Source organism: Lytechinus variegatus, chromosome 3 (assembly GCF_018143015.1).
Source record: "Lytechinus variegatus isolate NC3 chromosome 3, Lvar_3.0, whole genome shotgun sequence".
Taxonomy (NCBI): Eukaryota; Metazoa; Echinodermata; class Echinoidea; order Temnopleuroida; family Toxopneustidae; genus Lytechinus; species Lytechinus variegatus.
Window position 1 is genome coordinate 15,447,704 of NC_054742.1, and position 21,482 is coordinate 15,469,185.

The window sequence follows — 21,482 nt, forward strand, 5'->3', positions numbered from 1 at the left end:
GTATCATTTTGTTCTCATGTGAACTTGAAAACCATTTGAGAGTTCAATTTCAAACTAGGTTTGTATGTAAGTGAAAATGATCGATTTAAAGTTCGGGTTTTAGGTCAGAGGTCATTACTTGAAAATTATGCAATATTCATTGTATTCTTTTATCTGACAATTACAGATGCATAAATTTTGAAGGTGTGCAGCTTAGAACCAATCTAGTTTTTATGTTTCCTCATTATTAAATGATTTGTTAGATTTCAGGAATTTTTTTTATAAATTATTCCTAAAACGCTGGGGATGGCTAAATGACCCTACCCTTCAAGATTTTTTCAACCATTCAGGCTTGTCAAAGTTTTTTACCACACTGCTGTTTATTGTCTCGCCCACCAGAGGTGAAGGCGAGACTTGGGGATCCATATGTCGTCCGTCTGGCGTCTGTCCCGCGTCCGTCTGTCACAAACCTAACATAACTCCACAACCGTAAGTCTCTTTTCAACCAAACTTGGATAGTAGATAGACTTGGGAGACCTGCATGTTATGCTGCAGTCCGAGGTCACAGGATAAGGTCAAAGGTCATTTTTAGGTCAATGTTAAAGTTTACATGCAAGACTCTTATGAAACCTAACTCCGCAACCGTAAGTCTCTTTTCAACCAAACTTGGATATTAGATAGACTTGGGAGACCTGCCTGTTGTGCTGCAGTCCGAGGTCACAGGACAAGGTCAAAGGTCATTTTAGGTCAATGTTAAAGTTTATATGCAAGACTCTTATGACACCTAACCCCACAACCGTAAGTCGCTTTTCAACCAAACTTGGATGGTAGATGGACTTGGGGGACCTGCATGTTACGCTGCAGTCGGAGGTCACATGGAAAGGTCAAAGGTCATTTTCAGGTCGACATTAAAGTTTACGTGCAAAGCTCTTATGACAAGTGTTAACATCCCATTCATTTCACAATTAAGTTTCACTACAATTCTGTTGCGTGCCCTCACAAATCACAATATTTCTGGTCATTTTCACAAGTGGGTGAGACACAAAATCACTCTTGCCTTGTTTTACTTTAAGGTCTTGCATATCTTATGAGACCAAATTTGCAACTCCCAGATACGTGGTTCCAAAATTATGCAACATTTTGTAAACTGCATGCCAGACTTAAAATTGCTCTTATTTATGTTAGGATGTTGCAAAGAATCTTTATTATTTACACTAAAAACTAGCATTCTGGGAACTTTTATTTTACTATTTCGGAAGTTTTACCACTACAGCCATTATATCGCATAATACCATTTAAATTTGTTTGCAGTGCGCGAAATTGGAGACCAAGATCCCGTGGGCCAAGATATCTTGAGGTTAGGGCTTTAAAATAGACAAAAAGACGGGTCAATTCAAATTACTGTTTATGTCATGATATATACAAGCTTTTTTATAGGACTGTCAATGTGCATCCTTTTTTTTTCTTGACACAAACCTTGAAACATTCTTTGTCCTTTTATTACAATATTACAAAATTTATTCATTGCATTAAAATGAAGGCAGCATTTGACAGAACTTTACATCCTCCAAGAATTCTAATCAAAATTAATTGACTTAACAATTAATGACTCTTGTCTCCCCCCCCCCCCCCCAAAAAACAACCCAAAACAGGAGTAGTAAAATATGTTAACAATTCAACTGAACTTTTAAGTGAAAACATAAGGAATTTGCAATTTCCTTTTGATGCTTCACACCAAAGTGCTCTCATTGGAAAAGAAATATAACATGTCATGTGTGGTGATTTTTATCACAACCTTATGAAATGTATTTTGTCCTTGATGTACAGCCTTCATCTGACCACATTCTGCCTGAAGTACAAGCCAACTGTTGTAGCCTGTGTTTGCATTCACCTAGCCTGTAAATGGACTCAGTGGACGGTAATTAATTGTTCATATTTATTATATGCCGCAAACTTAGAATCTTGTTGGTCAAAACCAATCTTGTGATAAAGGGTAGTTTCCCCATCAATCATCACTCACAGTGATGGAACTTTTGTGTTTTGTTGATCACTTCAGCCCATAGGGTCATAAAGATACACGCACGCACTGTACAAACGCGCTAGCAGTACAACTCTACGCAAAATAAAAGTGTATTGCCCTTAGATTGTTTCGTTGTGATGGTAAAATTATGATGTCACAATTATCTTGCTGGAGCAAGACCTAGATGTTTGCGATCAGTTTACCTATGATCTAGCATTAAAGCAAGCACATCGACTTGATTGAATTTTTTTCCTTTTAATGGAAACCTTCATTTTTTTTATAAAGGAAACTTCCTGCTTGTAGAGACATAAATATCAGTTTCTTTGTTTATAGTGGTTATCGATGTGGAATATAGATTCTAAAGCATACGTAATCTCTTCATTTTATGTGATGAGGCAAACTATCACTTCCTCAGCAAGCTGGTTGTACTTGATATCTTTCCTCAGCTTCACTTCCAAAAGATCATTATATCCAGCTTACCTCGAAAGTGATAGTTTCGAGGTAACCATCACCTTCACTAATGATTACTTGCTCACTATTAAGCAACATACACTATTACACCTACAATAGGATATTTTGTCCCATTTTCAGATGTTCCTTTTATTTACCTCGCTGAACCCTATCTAGGCTAGGGTATTTTGGGAGATATGGCCGGGGGGGGGGGGGGGCTCGCAGGCCCCTTCCCCCTTGAGATTTCGACCGAGATTTGAGATTCGACACTTGAGATTTCATGTGAACAACTTTTCCTTTTCCTTATAACATTTTAAAGTTTCGCTTGAATTCACAAAACAGTTATTTGCACATCCTGGTCAGTATGCTGATAAGGGGATGTATGACATGACCCGCTCATCATTTCTTTTGTATTTTTTTTATATGATATGTGAAATGATTTTATTTTGTCATTGTCATTTGAAACAGTTTTATTCCCCCTAAACATGTGGATTGAATATTGTTACATATTGTGGTTCATCAAGTGGGTCATTTTTGTCAAATCTGTGAAAAATGTTTTATTAAAACAATAAAAATATTAAAGAAATAGTAACTGTCATTTGCATATAACTGTTTCGTGCAAAAAAGCGAAATTGAAAACGTACCAATTACTATTTAACATCCGATTTTGATGAAATTTTCAGTGTTATGCTTGTTCGATTTTCCTCTTTTGATTCAAATCAACTTGGGGGGGGGGGGATGGACTTGACATTTAACTGAAGTTGTATGACAGTTGAATGGAGGTAATGCAATGGATCAGGATAGACCAGGCACCTTTGTTATTTTGATAATGATGTATTCAATTGTACATTGTAGATTCCCAAGTCCAATGATGGCAAAGGCTGGTGGGAGTATGTAGACCCATCTGTTACAGAGGCCCACCTTGATGGTAAGTTATGTCTTTCTCGTTTTTTCTGTATTTCTTTCTCTATTCTAACACTGCGACCAACTTTTAACATACTTGCCAACTGTCCCGTTTTTATCGGAATTGTCCCGTTTTTAAAATTTTTTAGAGCAGAAAAATCGGAATGTTCCGATTTTTGAGCCTAGACAAAAAAAAAAATCAATAAAGAAAACGAGAAAAAAGTGTTTGCGCGTGTTCAATATTACGAAATGTACAGTATTGTCTATGACTTCCGGGTTTGAGCTATCGATACACGTAATGTTACAGTCCCACCAACGAAACTGACCGATGGTACATGTACGGTCATGTGTACGGTATGTCAAGTTTCGATCGCTCTCCCAAGTCGATTTTCCGCTGTGTGACCGGTGTACACATGCGACTGACTAGACTGCGAAAACGTGGTTTGTTTGCATGCGATGCGGAGTGCCCATGTACTTGTGCACAACGCATGTATGCACAGCACCGATCTCTATATGTGGGACATGTATTAACGCTTGCTGAGCTGTTCACGGCGTATGTGACGATCGTGGATTTAACAGGATTATTTCGCAAAACTAGAGAAGATTTGATTAAAATGAGTGGAAAACGGTTGCAGAAATTTAAAGGGGAGTACAAACAACGATTTCATGTCATAAAGCCAAGCACGAAAGGCGTTGAATTTGCATTTTGCATGTGTTGCCGGCGCCGGCAGGACATAAAATTAAAATCTCAAGTGGAGGAGCTAATGATATAAGAAGGCACTCCGAGAAGAAAAAACACATCGACAATGAAAAGGCGAATCTCGATGCGACTCGCATGTCCAAAATATCTTCCTTTATGCCCAAAGAGGATACCTCTGTCATTGGAGCCGAGGTAAGAATAGATTTACTGATTTTTTGGTGGAACATAACATTGCAATTGATGTTTCTGACCATGCTGGTGATTTGTTCAGAATCAAGACAAATGTTTCCCGACTCAAAAATTGCTAAGCCAAGGGTTACAGTGCTGCTCGGACAAAAACAAGTAGTTTATCCTTTATTGTACCCTAGCAGACAGCTATGCGAAAGCTTTGGTCAGTAAAGTCAAGCATCAGCCTTACAGACTACAGATGGCAGTACCGATCAAGTAGCTGTGAAACTGTACCCAATACTCCTGAAAACTTATGACGATAATATTGGTCAGGTAGCATGTGAACTTTTGTCACTGCAACAGTGCTCTGACAGATCAACAGGGGAGAATATTTTCAAGATCATGGATACCGAACTACAGAACTGGGGCATGTGTGTAGAGTGTCTATCAATATATATTATGTGATTCTGGTATCATTTTAAGCATCTAATGGCCCTCCATAGTGCTATTTTTCTTTCAGCCTCAAGGGGGCAACGCCCCCTTGAGGCCCCAATTGGGGCGCTGCCCCTGAACCAAGTCGGGAGCCTAAGCTAAGCGGCCCCCTGAACCCCCGGCCGGCCGGTGGTCCAGGGGGCCGCCCGGCCAAATTTGTCCCTCTTTTTAGATTTCAAATGTTGGCAAGTATGTTTTAATCTAACATTACTCCAGGCAGATTAAAGTGATTCACACATACCATGAATATTAACTAGCAGATTAGACACAAAGGCCAGATTTCACAAAGGTGGTTTTAAAAACCCACTGTTGAGTCTTGTATAAATTATGCTTATTTTACTGCTTATATTAAACAAAATGTCCAAAGCTGATGCGCGCTTTTGTCAGAGTGCGCCAAATTGATGCCTGTTGCCGTGGTTATCCACACTGTTTTATTCATGAAGCTACCGTTTTGAATAATGAGTCCACTCTTCAAACAGTGGACTCATGAATAAAATAGCATATTTAACAAAGGTAACAGGCACCAATTTGGCGCACTGTGACAAAAGAGCGCATCAGTATTGGACATTTTTTATACAAGCGCCCGATACGCCCTAAATTAAGCGTAATTTATACAGGAAATCTGCATAAACCATGGACTCGACCGTGGGTTTTCAAAAACCCGTTTCTGAACTGGGGCCAAAAGGTTTAAAGCTAAACTTGCATCCATTTTACAGTAATGTCCATAGTCAAGAAGAATTTGTTAAAGGACTCCATTCTAATACTTGTGCGCCATATATTTGTTATATGGCGCTATGTCATAGGCAATGCTATGTTTTCACCGTGTTCACATTAATCATGGCAGTTGGGTTTCAGGCCAAATGGGTTATACTCATTTCATAAAATCAAGTGATACTGATAGTGTCATTAAACTAAATCTATCTATCTAAACACAACATCAAAAGTAAGTCCCCCCCCTAAAGAACCCCATCAAATCATCCAGTATAACAAATCAGTCAAGTTGAAACCAAGCATGGGATATAGCTAGGATTGTTAGAAAGTGGTTTTTTGAAAATTAGCGACATCCATGACTGAATGAGCATAACATGAACAAAAAATGACACTTTTCAAAAACAGCAAATCTGCGTTTTAATGATTTGTTTTGTGGAAATTACAGTACGGTCTCATGTCATAAGGTGGTCCAATTTTGGAAGCAGGATAAAAATGGTCAATTTTTTTTTTATACGTTGTAGGTATTACCATTCTGTAAATGAAAAAGTTTCAAGTCTCAAATACCTTTTAAGTTTTCCTTCAAATGACTAACAGCTAATTATTACGTAGACGTCAATGTATATATGAATTTAGAAATGTGTTTTTCTTAAATTTTACCTGCTGCACATAAAAAGGTGTCAAAAGTTAATGTAACATTGGATTTAATTTCACATTTTTGCCCCTAAAATGCCTGTCACTGTTAGTATGTTTGGCAAAATGACTACATCATGGGTAGAAATATTTATTGCAATGATACACAACATTTGTACTAAAATGAAGATTACAAAATAGATAATTAACCAAATTTCTCCAGTTTACCAATTGATTAGGTTGCAGATCAGAACTCACACATGTATTTCATTCCTGCATATTTTAAAAATTGTCAAATTTTTGTAACATTTAGTTAATCCCTGCTTTTAAACTGCCTAGAATTATGAGGTTGACAGTCATATTCCATATTATATTCAGTTGTTAATTAAGTTTAATTAACAACTGAATCATTCGCCTCATCCACTGGCTCCGCCACCACTGTTACTTCAAACTTAATGTGCTATAGTTTGTTTCCTGATATTGTGTTGATCTAATTTATAGTGATATATTTAGCCTATACAGTGCGTATCAAAAAAATGGGACAGATTTGAAAAGTCTATAAAATTTTTGTTTCAAATTATGATCTCTATATTTTGGTGTCAATACGTGCTCTGGAGTCTTATCCTTAGTCTTATTCCCACCCCTCATACTGAGGGGTGGGGGCTATGGGTCCCCCAATAAAAAATTATGACCAAGGAAAAAGTGGAAAGGAAAATAACAGAAAACATAGGAAGTGAAATATTTAATTTTCTGAATACCGGTATGTCAAAATCACAAAATTTGATTTTTTTTTGGTAAAAAAGTGGAATTTTTTGCTTGCTCGCTTCACAACTTGTTTATACATTTTACCCGATCTTCCATATCTTGCTCCTTCAAAATTGACTCAATACACCATACCCGTTGAAAGACGTGAATCCTTTCCTGTTTGTCCTGTCAAGCACATAAACTTGGTGAAGGATTCAATAACGCCTTGAAAATAGGATTCACGTCTTTTATAGGTACCATAACATAATTTGTTTCACATAAGAAAAGGATTTGAATAATTACAAATTCTCCCAATTAATAATGCAAATCTTCTGACTTGGGTTGACAAAAAGTTTCTTTTCTTACTTATGAAGGAAAATTCAAAGGTAAAAGAAGTTTAAATGAAAAACCATATAATTCAGGTAAATAAATAAATTTGTAAATGAAATCTGACAGCATAATTCGAAAATTATGGCAAAGATAATGAAAAGATTAAGAGAAAGTCTGCTCATTAGCCAAAAGTCTAATCATCAAATTTCTCATTTCTGCCATTTTGGCACAAGCCTCTTTTTGAACCCCTGACAAAAACGTCCTGTGTTCGCTCAAGCATGAACAAAATTATTTATTTTTTTTAATGGCATTTAAAAGATAAGATCTTAGAGCATCTATTATTATCAAAATATAGATATGATAATTTGAAGCAAATTTTTTATAGACTTCAAAACTGTCCCGTTTTTTTTATACGCACTGTAGTTCTAGCTTTAAAATGAGATCTTACTCTATAAATTGGTCAAGATGCTGTGATGTAGCAAGAATTTATCCATTGCACTGTGTGGAAAAATTGTTCGTCCGCCACCCTTTTTTGCATACCCAACTTAGGAAATGCGACTAGTAATGCTTGCTTTCACAGCTTACGAATCACAAATTAAAGACAATATGAGTAATTTTCAAATTCGTAAGAGTGATTTAAATTCATTTCAGTTCATTTTCAATGTGATCAAACATGTAGTGAAATGCAGTTTAAAAGCACTGCCAAGATTGCACCATGTGCCATCTTGTCACATCCCTTTTCTTTCAAAGTCAAGCTTAGCCAGGGGCGGTATTCTGAACATTGTCTTTTCTCCATATTTTATCTTATCTCAGAGATATGACAAAATCGGTATTCTGGTGGATGTCATAACTTTTGTCACAAAAATTGTCATAAATTTTGTCTCTTCTCTTTAGTGCGCACTAAAAATGCGCGGCTTTAAATGTGCGTAATCCTTTTATACAAGCAAAAGATGACAAAAGTTATGACAGGGGGTAGCAGTCATAAATTTTGTCATATCTTTTAGTACCAAATATCCCGATACCCTGCCGACTAAATGTCAAGCAAATAATTATATCATTTAGATTAGATTGTGGTATTAGTTTCACTCATCATCTATGACAATTTTCAAAATTATTTTTTCATGCTACAATTAGTTAGGCCCTACATATTAATTCCCTCCTTTGTTTCTCTGTTTTCCTTCTTTTTCTACTTCTCTAAAATCCTTCACAGCTCCCTGTCTCTCTTTGTAATTAAGTGAATCAATATACGGGTAGTTGCGCGATGCCAGCAACTGTTTTGGGGATACGCCCTACCTGCCACAGGGCCTTCCTATTGGCTAGAAGGGCTTCCACAGGGAACTAACAATGATTTTGATTGGTTTGCTTCCGAAAAGATGGTTGGGAACTTTGAGAGATATGACAGGGAAAAGACAATGTTCAGAATACCGATTTGTGACAATCATAGCGGTGTCACATCTCGGAAAGAAATGACAAAATTTGTGACAAAAGTTATGACAGAGTTCCAGAATACCGTACCACCCCAGGATTCTATTTATGGGGTGTTCAATTAGGAGGTATTCCTAAGATTATGAATAATTCAACACATATTTACAATGTGGTAACAGCAATGAAATGTAGGCCCATAAAACCACTAAAATTTCTGACCAACATAAGTCTTTTACACCAAACACAACACTTCCATTGCACTGAGTGACCATGCCCAAGTTATCTAATCAGGAGAGGGCAATTGCAATTGGCTTGTTGGAGGCTGGAACTTCTGTTAAACTGTTAAAGGGTTGGCTCAAAGAATGTTTTTATGGGGTAGGGTAGCTAGCCTTTCACCCAACCCTCCTCTTTTCTCAACATGGACTTGGACCAGCTATGGTAGGTGGTGATGGTATAAATGGGAAAATAAATACTGTATCACCCTAACATCTTCAAATTTCTCTGCTTTGTTTTCTATGATTTCATGCATTTGGTAATTGATTACATATTTCACACTTTTCATGCTACAGACTTGACAAGAGAGTTTCTTAACATCATTGACCGCTGTCCTGCTCGCCTAAAGAAGAGAATAATGGGATACAACAAGGTATGTAAACTTTTTTTGTTATTTTGATATTATCCCAAGTTTCGATCTCCTAGTGCAATGAGCTTCAACTGAAAATTTGAATTTTATTTAAGGAGATGAAGTGCTAACTGATATTTTGAATATTCTTTAGAAAGGGTCTGTGAATGATTATGTTATTCTATATAGCTCAGTCGGCAGAGAGGGGGATTCGTATTCTGGTGACCCGGGTTCGATTCCCACTTGGTGCGCTAGTGCCCTTTGGTAAGGCATTCATCCTCAGTACCAGGTCCTTCGGAGAGGACCTTAAGCAGTTGGTCCTCTGGTTGCTTGCTTACAAGCATTCATGCTTTCTTAGCAATCAGGTAAAAAAATCACCATCAATCAATCAATATTTGGTCATTGAATATCAGAAAGCTACAAAGATTTTGTCGTTAAGTTTTCATCCCTTTCCCCATGATTGAGAAATGGTTTATTACGGAAAAAATGCAGTGTTTTGGGGCTTTATCCTGACCATAATGAATTTTCATGTGATATCACAAAATATATCCAATAAAACGGGTTTTTGTCTCACCTGCATCAGTCCTTCACGTTTATAATTTTGTGGAGCTCAATAAATCGCTCTCCTTATTTTTTTCAGGAGCTCAATTGAGCTCCTCAGAATCGCTCTCCGTGAGGAATTCAAATCAATTCATTACCATACATGTATGATAAATTGTAGATTTTTTCTTAACATTGTATATAATAATAATATATAGCATTTATGAGGCGCCGATCTATCTAGTTGCCTATTCAGTGGCGCATTACATATTACCCCGGCTGTAGCTCCAGCTACTTAAGGCGCTTGGTGCATTCAAGGTATTAATCCTGCCGGGTACCCATTAACCTCACCTGGGTCGAGTGCAGCACAGTGTGGATAAATTTCTTGCTGAAGGAAAACACGCCATGGCTAGGATTCGAACCCACGACCCTCTGTTTGAACGGCGAGAGTCAGAACCACTAGACCACGATGCGCCCACATGCAATATATATGCAATAGCTGTGTTAGCTGTTAATTAATCTGTGGTGAAACTAGCTAGGCCTGGGTCACGTCAATACGTTTACAAGATGTCCTACGCGCTCCTGCAAAAAAAAAAAAAATTGAAAAAATAATTGCTAAAATTTCACATTTTCCATCTTTAAATCCATGAAATGGCCTTCTTTTTTCCACAATTCCTTGAAATTACTTTGATTTAGTTCAAAACTATCAGAAAAATGAAGAATATTCACCTCTTTCCCGACTCTGATTTGAACTTACCTCGGTAAATATTGTAGTCCCACATGTAGACTTCCATGGTGTTGCCATGAAAATCTACATATGGGACTACACGGGACTGCAATATTGACCGAGTTTAAATTAAAATCAGAGTCGGGAAAGAGATGTATATTCCTCATTTTTCTGATAGTTTTCAACTAAATCAAAGTAATTTCGAGGAATTATGAAAAAAAGAAGGCCATTTCATGGATTTAAAGATGTGAAATTTAAGCATTTTTTTTTTTTTTAGGAGCGCGATTTTTTGCTCTCCTTATTTTTTTTTAGGAGCGCCGGCGCGATCACGCTCCTCAAAAATGAAGGTCTGCTGCAGAGCAGAGTGAGACTAGGCGCCGCTTTTCTGACACTGACGGCGGCGTCAACACCAAATCTTAACCAAAGGTTAAGTTTATGAAATGACATAACTTAGAAAGATCATGGACCTAGTTCATGAAACTTGGACATACGGTTAATTAAGTATTACTTAATATCCTGTCTGATTTTCACGTCACATGACCAAGGTCAAAGGTCATTCGGGGTCAATGAACTTAGACCATATTGGAGAAGCAATATCAAAATCTTGAAATGTCATAACTTAAATATATGGACCTAGTTCATGAAACTTGTACATAAGGTTAATCAAGTATCATTGAACATCCTGTGCGAATATCAGGTCACATGACCAAGGTTAAAAATAAGGTCAATGAACTTTGGCCAAGTTGGGGGTATTTGTTGAATTACCATCATGACTTTGAAAGTTTATTGGTCTAGTTTATAAAACTTGGACATACTAGTAATCAAGTATCAATAAACACCTTGTGCGAATATCAGGTCACATGACCAAGGTCAAAGGTCAATGAGTTTTGGCCGTGTTGGGGATAACTGTTTAATTACCATCATAACCTTGAAAGTTTATAGATCTGATTCATGAAACTTGGACATAAGAGTAATCAAGTATCACTTAACATTTGTGCAAATATCAGGTCACACAACCAAGGTCAAAGGTCAATGAACTTTGGCCGTGTTTGGGATAACTGTTTAATTACCATCATAACCTTGAAAGTTTATGGATCTGATTCATGAAACTTGGACATAAGAGTGATCAAGTATTACTGAACATCCTGTGCAAGTTTCAAGTCACATGATCAAGGTCAAAGGTCATTTAAGGTCAATGAACTTTGGCCATGCTGGGGGTATTTGTTGAATTAAGATAACTTTGAAAGTTTATTGGTCTAGTTAATAGAACTTGGACATAAAAGTAATCAAGTATCAATGAATATCCTGATCGAGTTTCAGGTCACATGACCAAGGTCAAAGGTCAGTGGACTTCGGCGATATTGGGGGTAATTTGTTGAATAATCATCATAACTCTGAAAGTTTATTGGTCTTGTTAATAGAGCTTGGACATAAAAGTAACCAAGTATCACTGAACATCCTGTGCAAGTTTCGGTTTACATGACCAAGGTCAAAGGTCAATGGACTTTGGCCATGTTGGGGGTAATTATTAGATTGCTGGCATAACTTTAAAAGTTTATAGATATAGTTTATAAAATGTGGATATAGGGGTAATCAAGTATCACTGACAAGTTTTCGGTCGCATGATCATATTCAAATGTCAATATTGTCAATGAATGTAGTATGTTATCATAGTTATTGCGAATAATTATTTTATAGTAGTTTTTCACAGTTAGCACTGCTGCTATATTGAATCGCGTGATGCAGATGAGACAGTCAGAGGCGCTTTACTTGTGTTTTATACTATTTACAGTCTAAACCACGACAGTTTTCGGACATTTGCACATTCATATAATGTAGTAATGATCTTGAAAATTTGCCAACACTTACGGAACTTATCAATGTATCATTCTTGTGATAACTGAAGAACCGTTTAAGGGATCAACTCCAAACATCGTTTATGTAGTAAATTGGAAGGACAATGACCTGAGTAGGTTTGGAGGTCACAAGGTCTAGGCACACATGGGACAGATCATTATACCTGAAAATATCTTGTGCTTACAATAATTGGATTGCAATTTGAGGGTTTAGTTTCAAATAGCACATGTACATACATACTTGTAGCAGGGGTGATCATCTGAGTCAAATTAAGGTAAAAGATTACAGTTAATTACACACTTTGAAATATGTTCTCATGATTTGTCAACTGCTCATGTGCCAAAGATCACAGGTTATTGATTGAAAATATTAGAAGTTGAATTTGTAATTTTGACTGGGTACAGTTGAGAATCCATCTAGTGCATTTATTCACTCAAGTGTGTACCCTCTTATTGACATCAAAAGAAATGGGAGGATCCAAGCTTTTCAAGTATATAATTTGTTATTTTAATCATGATTGATGTATCATCAAACAATTATTACATAGCTCATGCCTTTGAAGTTTGAAGTACAGGTGACTCCGCCTGCTAAAAGTAAATCTCTAAGGACAACAAAAATCTGTTCTACTCGGATGATATTGTACTTTGATGTTATTAACAACATGTTTTACATATTCTGGTATGAAATATTGCCTAGACTTCATTTATTTATAAATTCTCCAAATTTGAAGGGATCCAATGCAAATAAGAGGAAAAAGAAAAAATCTGACAAGTAGATAGGTGGAAGTTTGAATAATTTCACAACAATAAGGAAGTTATGAATTTTTAAAAGTTGCAAAAAGTTGTCATTGCTTTACCTATGGAGACTTCAAATTTGCCATATCTCTTTCATTTTCTCCAATACACAGATGGCTAAATTGTAATCTATTTTTGTTTTTGTTTTGAGTTTTACTTCAAATTATATTTTCATTTCAATTTTTCTGAGGATAAAGTGTTATGCTATCTGTAATATACTTTTGAGAAAACCACAAATCCCTGATAATTAAGTACATAACCTATGGGAAAGTTGTTACTACCATTTGTGATAATTTGCTTTAAAAAATTACCAGTTTGAAGTTTATGTAGTCTTGGGGTTGGGTTCTCATTTTTGTCTCACCTACATAGCAGAGCGAGATATAGACGCCCATTTAGGGTCAACAAACTTTGACTGACCATGACTGGGTATTTGCTGCTATATTGAATCGCGTAATGCAGCCGTGACTGCCAGAGGCGTTCCACATGTTACAATATCCATAGCTTTCTTCTCCCTTGTCTGATTTCTTTCAAACTTTCATCTGTCTTTTGAACGTAACATTCTCTGGTCAAGGTTAGGTTTCCTTTAAATGAAAATTCAAGCATAAATTTGCGATACATTTCAGATCTTGAGATGGGAGGCACTAATATGGAATTGTTACTTAGTAATTAAAATGAAAGATTACTTTTAAAAAATCCTCTATGAATTATTCTTAAATAGCAATTAAGGGCATACATCTTCAATTTAATGAGGCATTTTCATTTTAGTATAAATCTATGCTAATTGTTTTTTCATTTTTGCCAGAGCGCCAACTCTGCTAAAGATGTTAAACGACCAAGATCTGAAGGCCAATCTAGTAGTGAGAATTCACAGCAAGCTGGGAGTTCCACCCAAGTTGACAGCAAGGCATCCACCAGCTCATCAGTTTATGATTTCTCATTTGATTCAAAGCCAGCTAGCGGATTTGACCAGTATTCAGACAGTGAAGATTCAAAATGTGAAGAAACTTCCTCTCAAAAGACTGAACCCACTGTTCAAAAGAGTGAAAAGAAAGTAGTATCCATTGAAGAGTACAAGAAGAGCAAAGATAGAGAACGTAAAGAAAAGGATATACTTGCAAAGCAGCAACAACGTTCTAGTGCAGGGGATAAGCCTGATACAGGTGGAGTGGGAAGTAGTAGGGCATTACCTAAAGATTTTATCAAACAGGGGCCAAAGCTTTTGCCTACTAACATTGAAAACATAATCAGTTCAAAAGAAAGAATTCCTTATGGGCTAGAAAAGTTATCCTCAGGAAAAGAGTCTGTTCACCTTCCACATGAAAAATCTCACACAGGTCATGACAGAATACCCTCAAATCATGAAAAACGTCCATCCCAGGATAAACATCTATCAGGGTCCAAGAGAACTTTACCGTCTCATGATAAAATGCATTCAGGGCATACAAGAGGACCATCTGGGCCTGACAGGTTATCATCTACAGAAAGAAATTCTGGAATTGAAAAGCCTTTTTCAAGTCATGGGAGAGATCCTGTTCGACCACTTGTTCATGACCAGACTTCTTCAAGCCTTGGGATAAGACCACAGGATAAAGTTGCTGCCTCATCTCTTGGTTCAGCGAAGCATTCTGGAAGTGCAAAGCAGAAGGATCATAGGAGATCAGAGCTTCACATACCTGCATCTGCAGGAAGTAGTAAAGAAGCACCGAGTTTACCAACTGAAAGGACGTTATCAGTCAAGGTGAAAGATGTCTTAGGAAAAGAACATGGGCAAAGAAGCTATGCTCAGGCTGTCAAATCGTCAAAGCATCAAAAGGAGCACACGAGTAGACCTGAACATCCCACTTTGCATCCAGAAAAAGCTGTCAAAGAAAGAAAACCAGAAGCTCCAAAAGAATCTCTGCCTATTTTGAGAGAAGAACCAGAACAAGAGCATGCCACTCAGGGAACTCTTGATCTTCTTAATCAGATAAGTGCAGAAATCATGAAAGACATTGAAAAAGAAACCACAAATCCTACGGATCCTGTTGTTTCTCATCCTGTGCCTATTCTCCAAAGTGTAAAGAAGGAACCAAGGATTTCAGAAGATTTGAAAGATCGATTACAGGTACCACCTGTACCAACTTCTGTCAAACCTGTTGAAAAGTCACATGGGGAATCTGAGAGTGATGATATCATTGCTGATGTGGTTTCTCCTTTAGGCGCCATTCTTGAAGAAAGAAATGATCGGCATGAAAGCAAAGAGGAAAGAAGAGAAGAAAGGGAAAGAAGAAGAGAAGATAGGGAAAGACGAAGAGAAGGACATCGGTCAAAGAAAGATGAAAAAAGGCATAAATCCCACAAGCACCGTCATCGTTCTCCAGGTTCTTCTCATAAACATGGTTTGGAAAATGATATCGGTGAAGGCAGTGGGGACATGGCCCCTTCCAAAAAGCAAAGGCTTGATCAAGCCGGTTCTACACACACTGTCCTGACTACATCAAAGGGTATTAAATTAAAGATTAAAGGTTTAGGCAACTCTTTCAACAATGGTAGTGAACATGGAAAAGATACTGAGAAAGCAAATGAAAACTGTGATTCTCCAGGCAGTGTTTCACTGAAATTGAACTTGAGCAAATTGACTTCCTCTCCTCGAGAAACGGGTAAGGAGAGGGATAGCAATCATCACCATCATCATCACCACCACAGATCTCACCATAAACACAAATCCAGGCATTCCCGAAGCAAAGATGGACACCGTAAGCACTCTGTTAGCCCTGGACCATCTAGTGCTTCAGATGCTTCACCTGCCATCTCCCCATCCAAGAAGAAAACTGTGGAGATGTATGAGACAGCAACAAACCTACAAAATCAATCTTTACTTGACCTACCTATGCCACCAAGTATCTCAAAAACTTCATCTCGTCATGCCTCGCCAGTCACCAAGCATGGCAAACGGAAAAGAGAATCCAATCCTCCCCTACCTAATGAAGATGTCCCTCCTCCGCCACCACCACCACCCCAATCCAAATACAGGTTACCTGCCAGTTCTAGTTTGCAATCTATGCAGTTTTCCACCATTGATGCTTCTGCTTTGTATGATATACAACCTCCTTTACCAAGTGGAAGACCCAGAGATCAAAGACCCCCACCACCTCCTCCAGTTCCTACTTCCCAAAGAAGACCCCATCTTCCACATTAAAATTCAATCTGATGGATCTGGACATAATAATTTCTCTCCCAACTTTGCTTGGACATTTATTTTATATCTTTTTTTACAGATTGGTGATAAAAAGATTATGACTGAAAGGTGCTTTAATATCAAACTAGGTCTTCTCTTTTACAAGAATCCCCATACTGCATTCACCTGTATCTGCATAGGTTACACTGCTAATCACGCGAATGCTTTAAAATACAGACACACACACACATATATATATGTGTTGAAAAGCTGAAGACAAATTTCACAATGGGTAATTAATGAAGGCAGAATGTGATGTTCAAATATTTTGTTGTTGAATCTTCATTTTGAATTTTGTGCTGCTTATTGCAATTGGACAGTTTGTTTTTTGGTTTCAATCCTCCTCCTGTGAAGAGTTTTTTTTAAAGTGGATTTGGCAAAAAGTTTTGATGTTTTGGTATACAGTACTCATAAAAAAAATGATCATAAGTGATTCATATCATTTCTGGTGGATTATCTTTTTTCTTATTCATGAATTACTTGTGAAAGAGAGGGGAAAAAAGAAACATGTTCGATGGGAACAAAAAATGAAAAAAAAAATCATATAAAGCATGTACATACCTTGTATTGTGTACATTGTAAGAGGTGAATTAGTTCATGTGTAACATGTATGAACAATCTTTATCATATCATTTCTTTGTATAACCTATCAAAGATATATGAAATATTAGGTATCTAAAGAAGAAATAAGGAATACTGATATTTTGTTAACATATGAGCTGGTTCTGAGGCTATGTTTTTGTATGATATGTAAAGTTGCACTTAAAAAAGAATAACATTAAATTATTCTCAGGAAATGTAAGTCTTATTCAACATGTACAGATTACTGAAGAAATAACTTTCAAAGAGCATGAAAATCAAGTGTGAATCTCATTGATGGATAATTTTAGGGCTTTTATTAAGGGGAGGGGTCTTTTTTTTAAGTAGCCCTTTTACTTCTTTGTCAGAGGTTACAAGGAAGTGATATTTTGCAAATTATTTTGTACCCTACTTCAGCTTATACAGAAAATCTTACCCCAAATGATAGATAAACATGTGTGATGAAAATTAGATTTAATATTTGCTTTTATGTATAATACCATTAAGATGTGTTGGTGAAAAAAATGAAGCAAGGTATTCTGTATGCATTTTTTCTCCCTGATCACAACCCTTTGTATGAATGGGAGCTGGGGAGTGTAAAAAGATATTGTGAATGAAAACCATATCACCAGTTCCCAACACAACAAAGAACTACATGTATATCAACTTCCTTGCTTGAAAAAAAACACATAGTGGCTATGCCCGTGTTTTCCTCAATCTCTTGTTTTCTTAATGCCTTGTTTTGGGTTGAGTGATTGATGGGGAACTTGTAGATGATCGGGCAAGATTATAACTTATAGTTCTCTTGGGGTGAGGTTTCCTTTAATCAATATTAGTATTTTGCTTACATACTAAGAACATCACAATTAATCTATGTAATAAATCATGTTTGAACAGACCTTTGTATTATGCAGTTTTTGCAATATCATCAAATTTCATGCATGTGTTTTTGTGAAATGTGAGATGTACATTTTCACACATAGTTGTTTTATTCCTCAGAATGAAAATTGAAGATGTATGCAGTTGAGAAAAGACATTTTTATTGAGGTACTTAACAAAGACGAATGCATAAAATTTGCCTACATTGTGAAAATTAATTTGTCAAAGAGAGATTTTGTCATTCAGTTTATGTTCCTTGTTGCTGTATGGTACATGACTTTTAACAAAACTTATTTTTTTTATTTCAGATGAATCATAAAACAAAACTGTCAAGAAATTGTAATTATATAGAAGATATGGAATGGAGATTTGCTTTGAGTTTGGCTTTCATTTCGATAAGAAAATGAGTGGTGGGTTTATAGTGAAACTAGTACACGGCAGGTATACCCGAGATTGATAAGAAAGATTTGTTCATAGTTAATGCACATTTGCCAATGCATATCTATGTACACGTACCTGGAGCTATGTGTAATAACACAATCTTAAGGATAGAGAAGTAAATTGTTCATTGATATTATTTTTATTATTTTTTTTATTGCATCATCAAGGAGACAATGTCTGTGTACATTGTATTGTCTTTTTAGTGCTCATGCATCTTGTGTATATGTACATGTATTTGGTGAAATTTCATATGCATTTACATTTGCTGTTGGATTTATTGATTTAAAATTGCTATTTTATTTGTTCCAATCAGAGAGAAATGTCAAAATTTCATTTAATCTCCTTCATTGATAGGCCTACTTAATCAAGATTGATTGCAAGTAACAATTACATGGGCCAATAAAATTTTCCATCAGATTTGTGTGTGACATGACTTAAAAGAGACATTGAATGGAAGCTGATATATTGCCCTGCTTATTTTAGATTTGTTTTGTACTTTACTTTCATTCTGTTTCTATTGTCATCTGATTTCTTGGTAATTTGTAGTTAATCTTTATGTTCATTGACAAAATCATTTGAATATGAAGAGAAATAATTAAAAACACATTTTGAAAGGAAACAGAAAAAATATAGTCATTGTGTTTTAATTTGTGAATTAACGTATTATGAGTAGTCTTTTTTTTAATGTAGATTAAAAGTGTCAGTCTATAAGAGTAAATTTAAAACCCACCACCCAGAGAAGTATAATCAAAATCAGACATTTAGCAATTAGAAGAAATACATTGTTTGCCTTTTTGATTAAACAACAATATGCATAGCATAGGTTATTGTGCAGATATATATGAGCCCATGATCATGTAATAAAGCTCACTCTCTTCCAATTTAAACATTCAAATTTCTGCTTCAAAAATGTAAACCATACTTACAAATTCATCGGCCTGAATTCACAAAGTTGGTTTCGAAAACCATCGGTTGAACCCATGGTTTATGCAGATTTCCCGTGTGAATTAATGCTAAAAAATGTCTGATGCTGATCACACTTTTTGTCTCGCCTCCATAGCAGAGTGAGACTATAGGCACCGCTTTTCCGGTTGTGGCTTAACCGAAGGTAAAGTTTTTGAAATGACAGCATAACTTAGAAAGTATAAGGACTTAGTTCATGAAACTTGGACATAAGGTTAATCAAGTATTACTGAACATCCTGCCTGAGTTTCAGGTCACATGACCAAGGTCAAATGATATTTAGGGTCAATGAACTCGGACCATGTTGGGGGAATCAACCAAGGTTAAGTTTTTGAAATTTCATCATAACTTCGAAAGTATATGGATCTGATTCATATAACTTGGATATAAGAGTAATCAGGTATCACTGAACATCCTATGCGAGTTTCAGGTCACATGACCAAGGTCGAAGGTGAATGAACTTTTGCCATGTTGGGGGGGGGGGGAATTCTTGAATAACCATCATAACTCCGAAAGTGCATGGATCTAGTTCATAAAACTTGGACATTTAGAGTAATCAAGTATCACTGAACATCTCGTGCAAGTTTTAGGTCACATGACCGAAGGTCATTTAAGGTCAATGAACTTTGGCCATTCAGACCGTCAGATAAACAGATTTTTGACACTAATCGGGTCACCCTAGTCACTAACCCATCTCTGTGGTCTAGTGGTTAAGGCACCGGCATTCCAAGCTTGGGGCCCGGGTTCGATTCCCGGCAGAGACATTTTTTTGGCATCACCAATTTTTCAAAAAGGGCAGGTAGCTCTGGGGATCCTTGATTTAAGCTTCGCCTACCATTGTTCTCTTCATTCATTTCTTTCACACACACACACACACATATATATATATATAGCTGTATCATCTACACTGTAATGAATATTGAGTTAAATTTTTACCAACACGAGGGTAATTATGTGTCCAACCAATTTGGGGCAGTAATTTACCCAATGCGGGAAGCATATTGTCCAGTAAGGTTTAAAAAATCAGCAGCAATCACTTTAGAATGGGCAAAGTTTTCATCACACTGGATAAATAAAAATGGCCAAAAGAAAAACCCAATATTGGTTGGACACATAATTACCCTCATGGGGCACTTTTCTCAATATTTATAGCGTGTATATTTTAGGGTTTTCCGAATATTTAATATATGTGCTAATTATGATTATGCTAATAAAATGCTAATTAAAAAAATGCTGAGGGTTGCCAAAGTGGCAACCAAATACCCAACTAGAACACAAATCTTAAAAAAAGAAGAAAGAAAAAAAATCTTGTGCTAAACAATTTGTCCAGGTCTTGTACCTGGCATATCATTTTTGAGACTGTCTACTGGACTATAGAAATGTTTCATTCTTCATGCCTGCAATGACACAAGATCAAACGTGCTACAGTATTCGCGGATCATGGCAAGTGTACAGTGTGAAATCTTAATTAGTCAGAGACACTGAAAATGGGGTATTCCCGGTTAGACTTACAGAGGGTTCATCCATGATGAAATCACATTAACAGAGTTTTTACTTTCATTCATGTGAATGAGACTCTGAAATGTGAATAAACAGATTTCACAGGTTTTATATAATTTAGGCCTTTTTATACTTTTAAACAATATAAATTATTTGTATATGTGCCAGCCAAGTGCCATTTAGAAGCTATTAAAGGGATGGTCCGGGGTGAAATTGTTTATATTTAATAAATAGAGTAAAATTCACAGAGCAAAATGCTGGAAATTTCATTGTCAAAATCAGATAACAAATAACGAAGTTATTGAATTTCAAAGTTTATCACTGTCTTGTGAAAACAGTTATATGCACATTGTCATGAACATTCATTATTTGGGCTGATGATGTCACATCCCCACTTTCCTTTTTCTTATGTTATTACATGAAATCATAAATGTTTCATTTTTTTAAACATTGTCTAAATACTATGTCTCCATTATGATGAAGTAATTTGCGGCAATAAATAACTAATGCACTTAATCTCTTGCAATCCGATTATTGTTTTAGTTCTTGGTAGAAATTTTTTTGAATAAATTTCATACAATAAAATACAAAAGAACAAGTGGGGATATGACATTATTTGCCCACCTAATGAATATTCAAAAAAACATGCCTATAACTGTTTAAACGGAATAATGCAAATCTTTAAAATTTAATAACTTCGTTTTTCAGCATTTCGCTTTTATGTGAATTTTACTCTATATCTCCAGCCTGGACCATCCCTTTAATGTCAAAATCGAGTGTCTTTTGCCAAAAGCACTTATATCTAAGGACA

The 21,482-nt window shown here is 36.3% G+C and overlaps 1 protein-coding gene and 1 non-coding gene across 3 annotated transcripts in view; both read left to right on the forward strand.

Annotated features, from left to right (window-relative positions):
* The window catches only part of LOC121410316 (cyclin-T2-like), a 28,282-nt gene extending 9,448 nt beyond the window's left edge, over window positions 1–18,834 (forward strand). For both annotated transcript variants that reach the window (XM_041602322.1, XM_041602324.1), the window contains 4 exons: window positions 1,807–1,897; window positions 3,305–3,377; window positions 9,122–9,198; window positions 13,895–18,834. In XM_041602322.1, coding sequence (XP_041458256.1) covers window positions 1,807–1,897; window positions 3,305–3,377; window positions 9,122–9,198; window positions 13,895–16,270 — 2,617 coding nt within the window. In that variant the 3' untranslated portion in view covers window positions 16,271–18,834. The remainder of the gene's footprint in view (window positions 1–1,806; window positions 1,898–3,304; window positions 3,378–9,121; window positions 9,199–13,894) is intronic.
* Window positions 18,835–19,863: 1,029 nt separating this feature from the next.
* Window positions 19,864–19,935, forward strand: TRNAG-UCC. The gene has a single exon. It is a non-coding gene; the product is annotated as a tRNA-Gly (tRNA).
* Window positions 19,936–21,482: the final 1,547 nt, after the last annotated feature.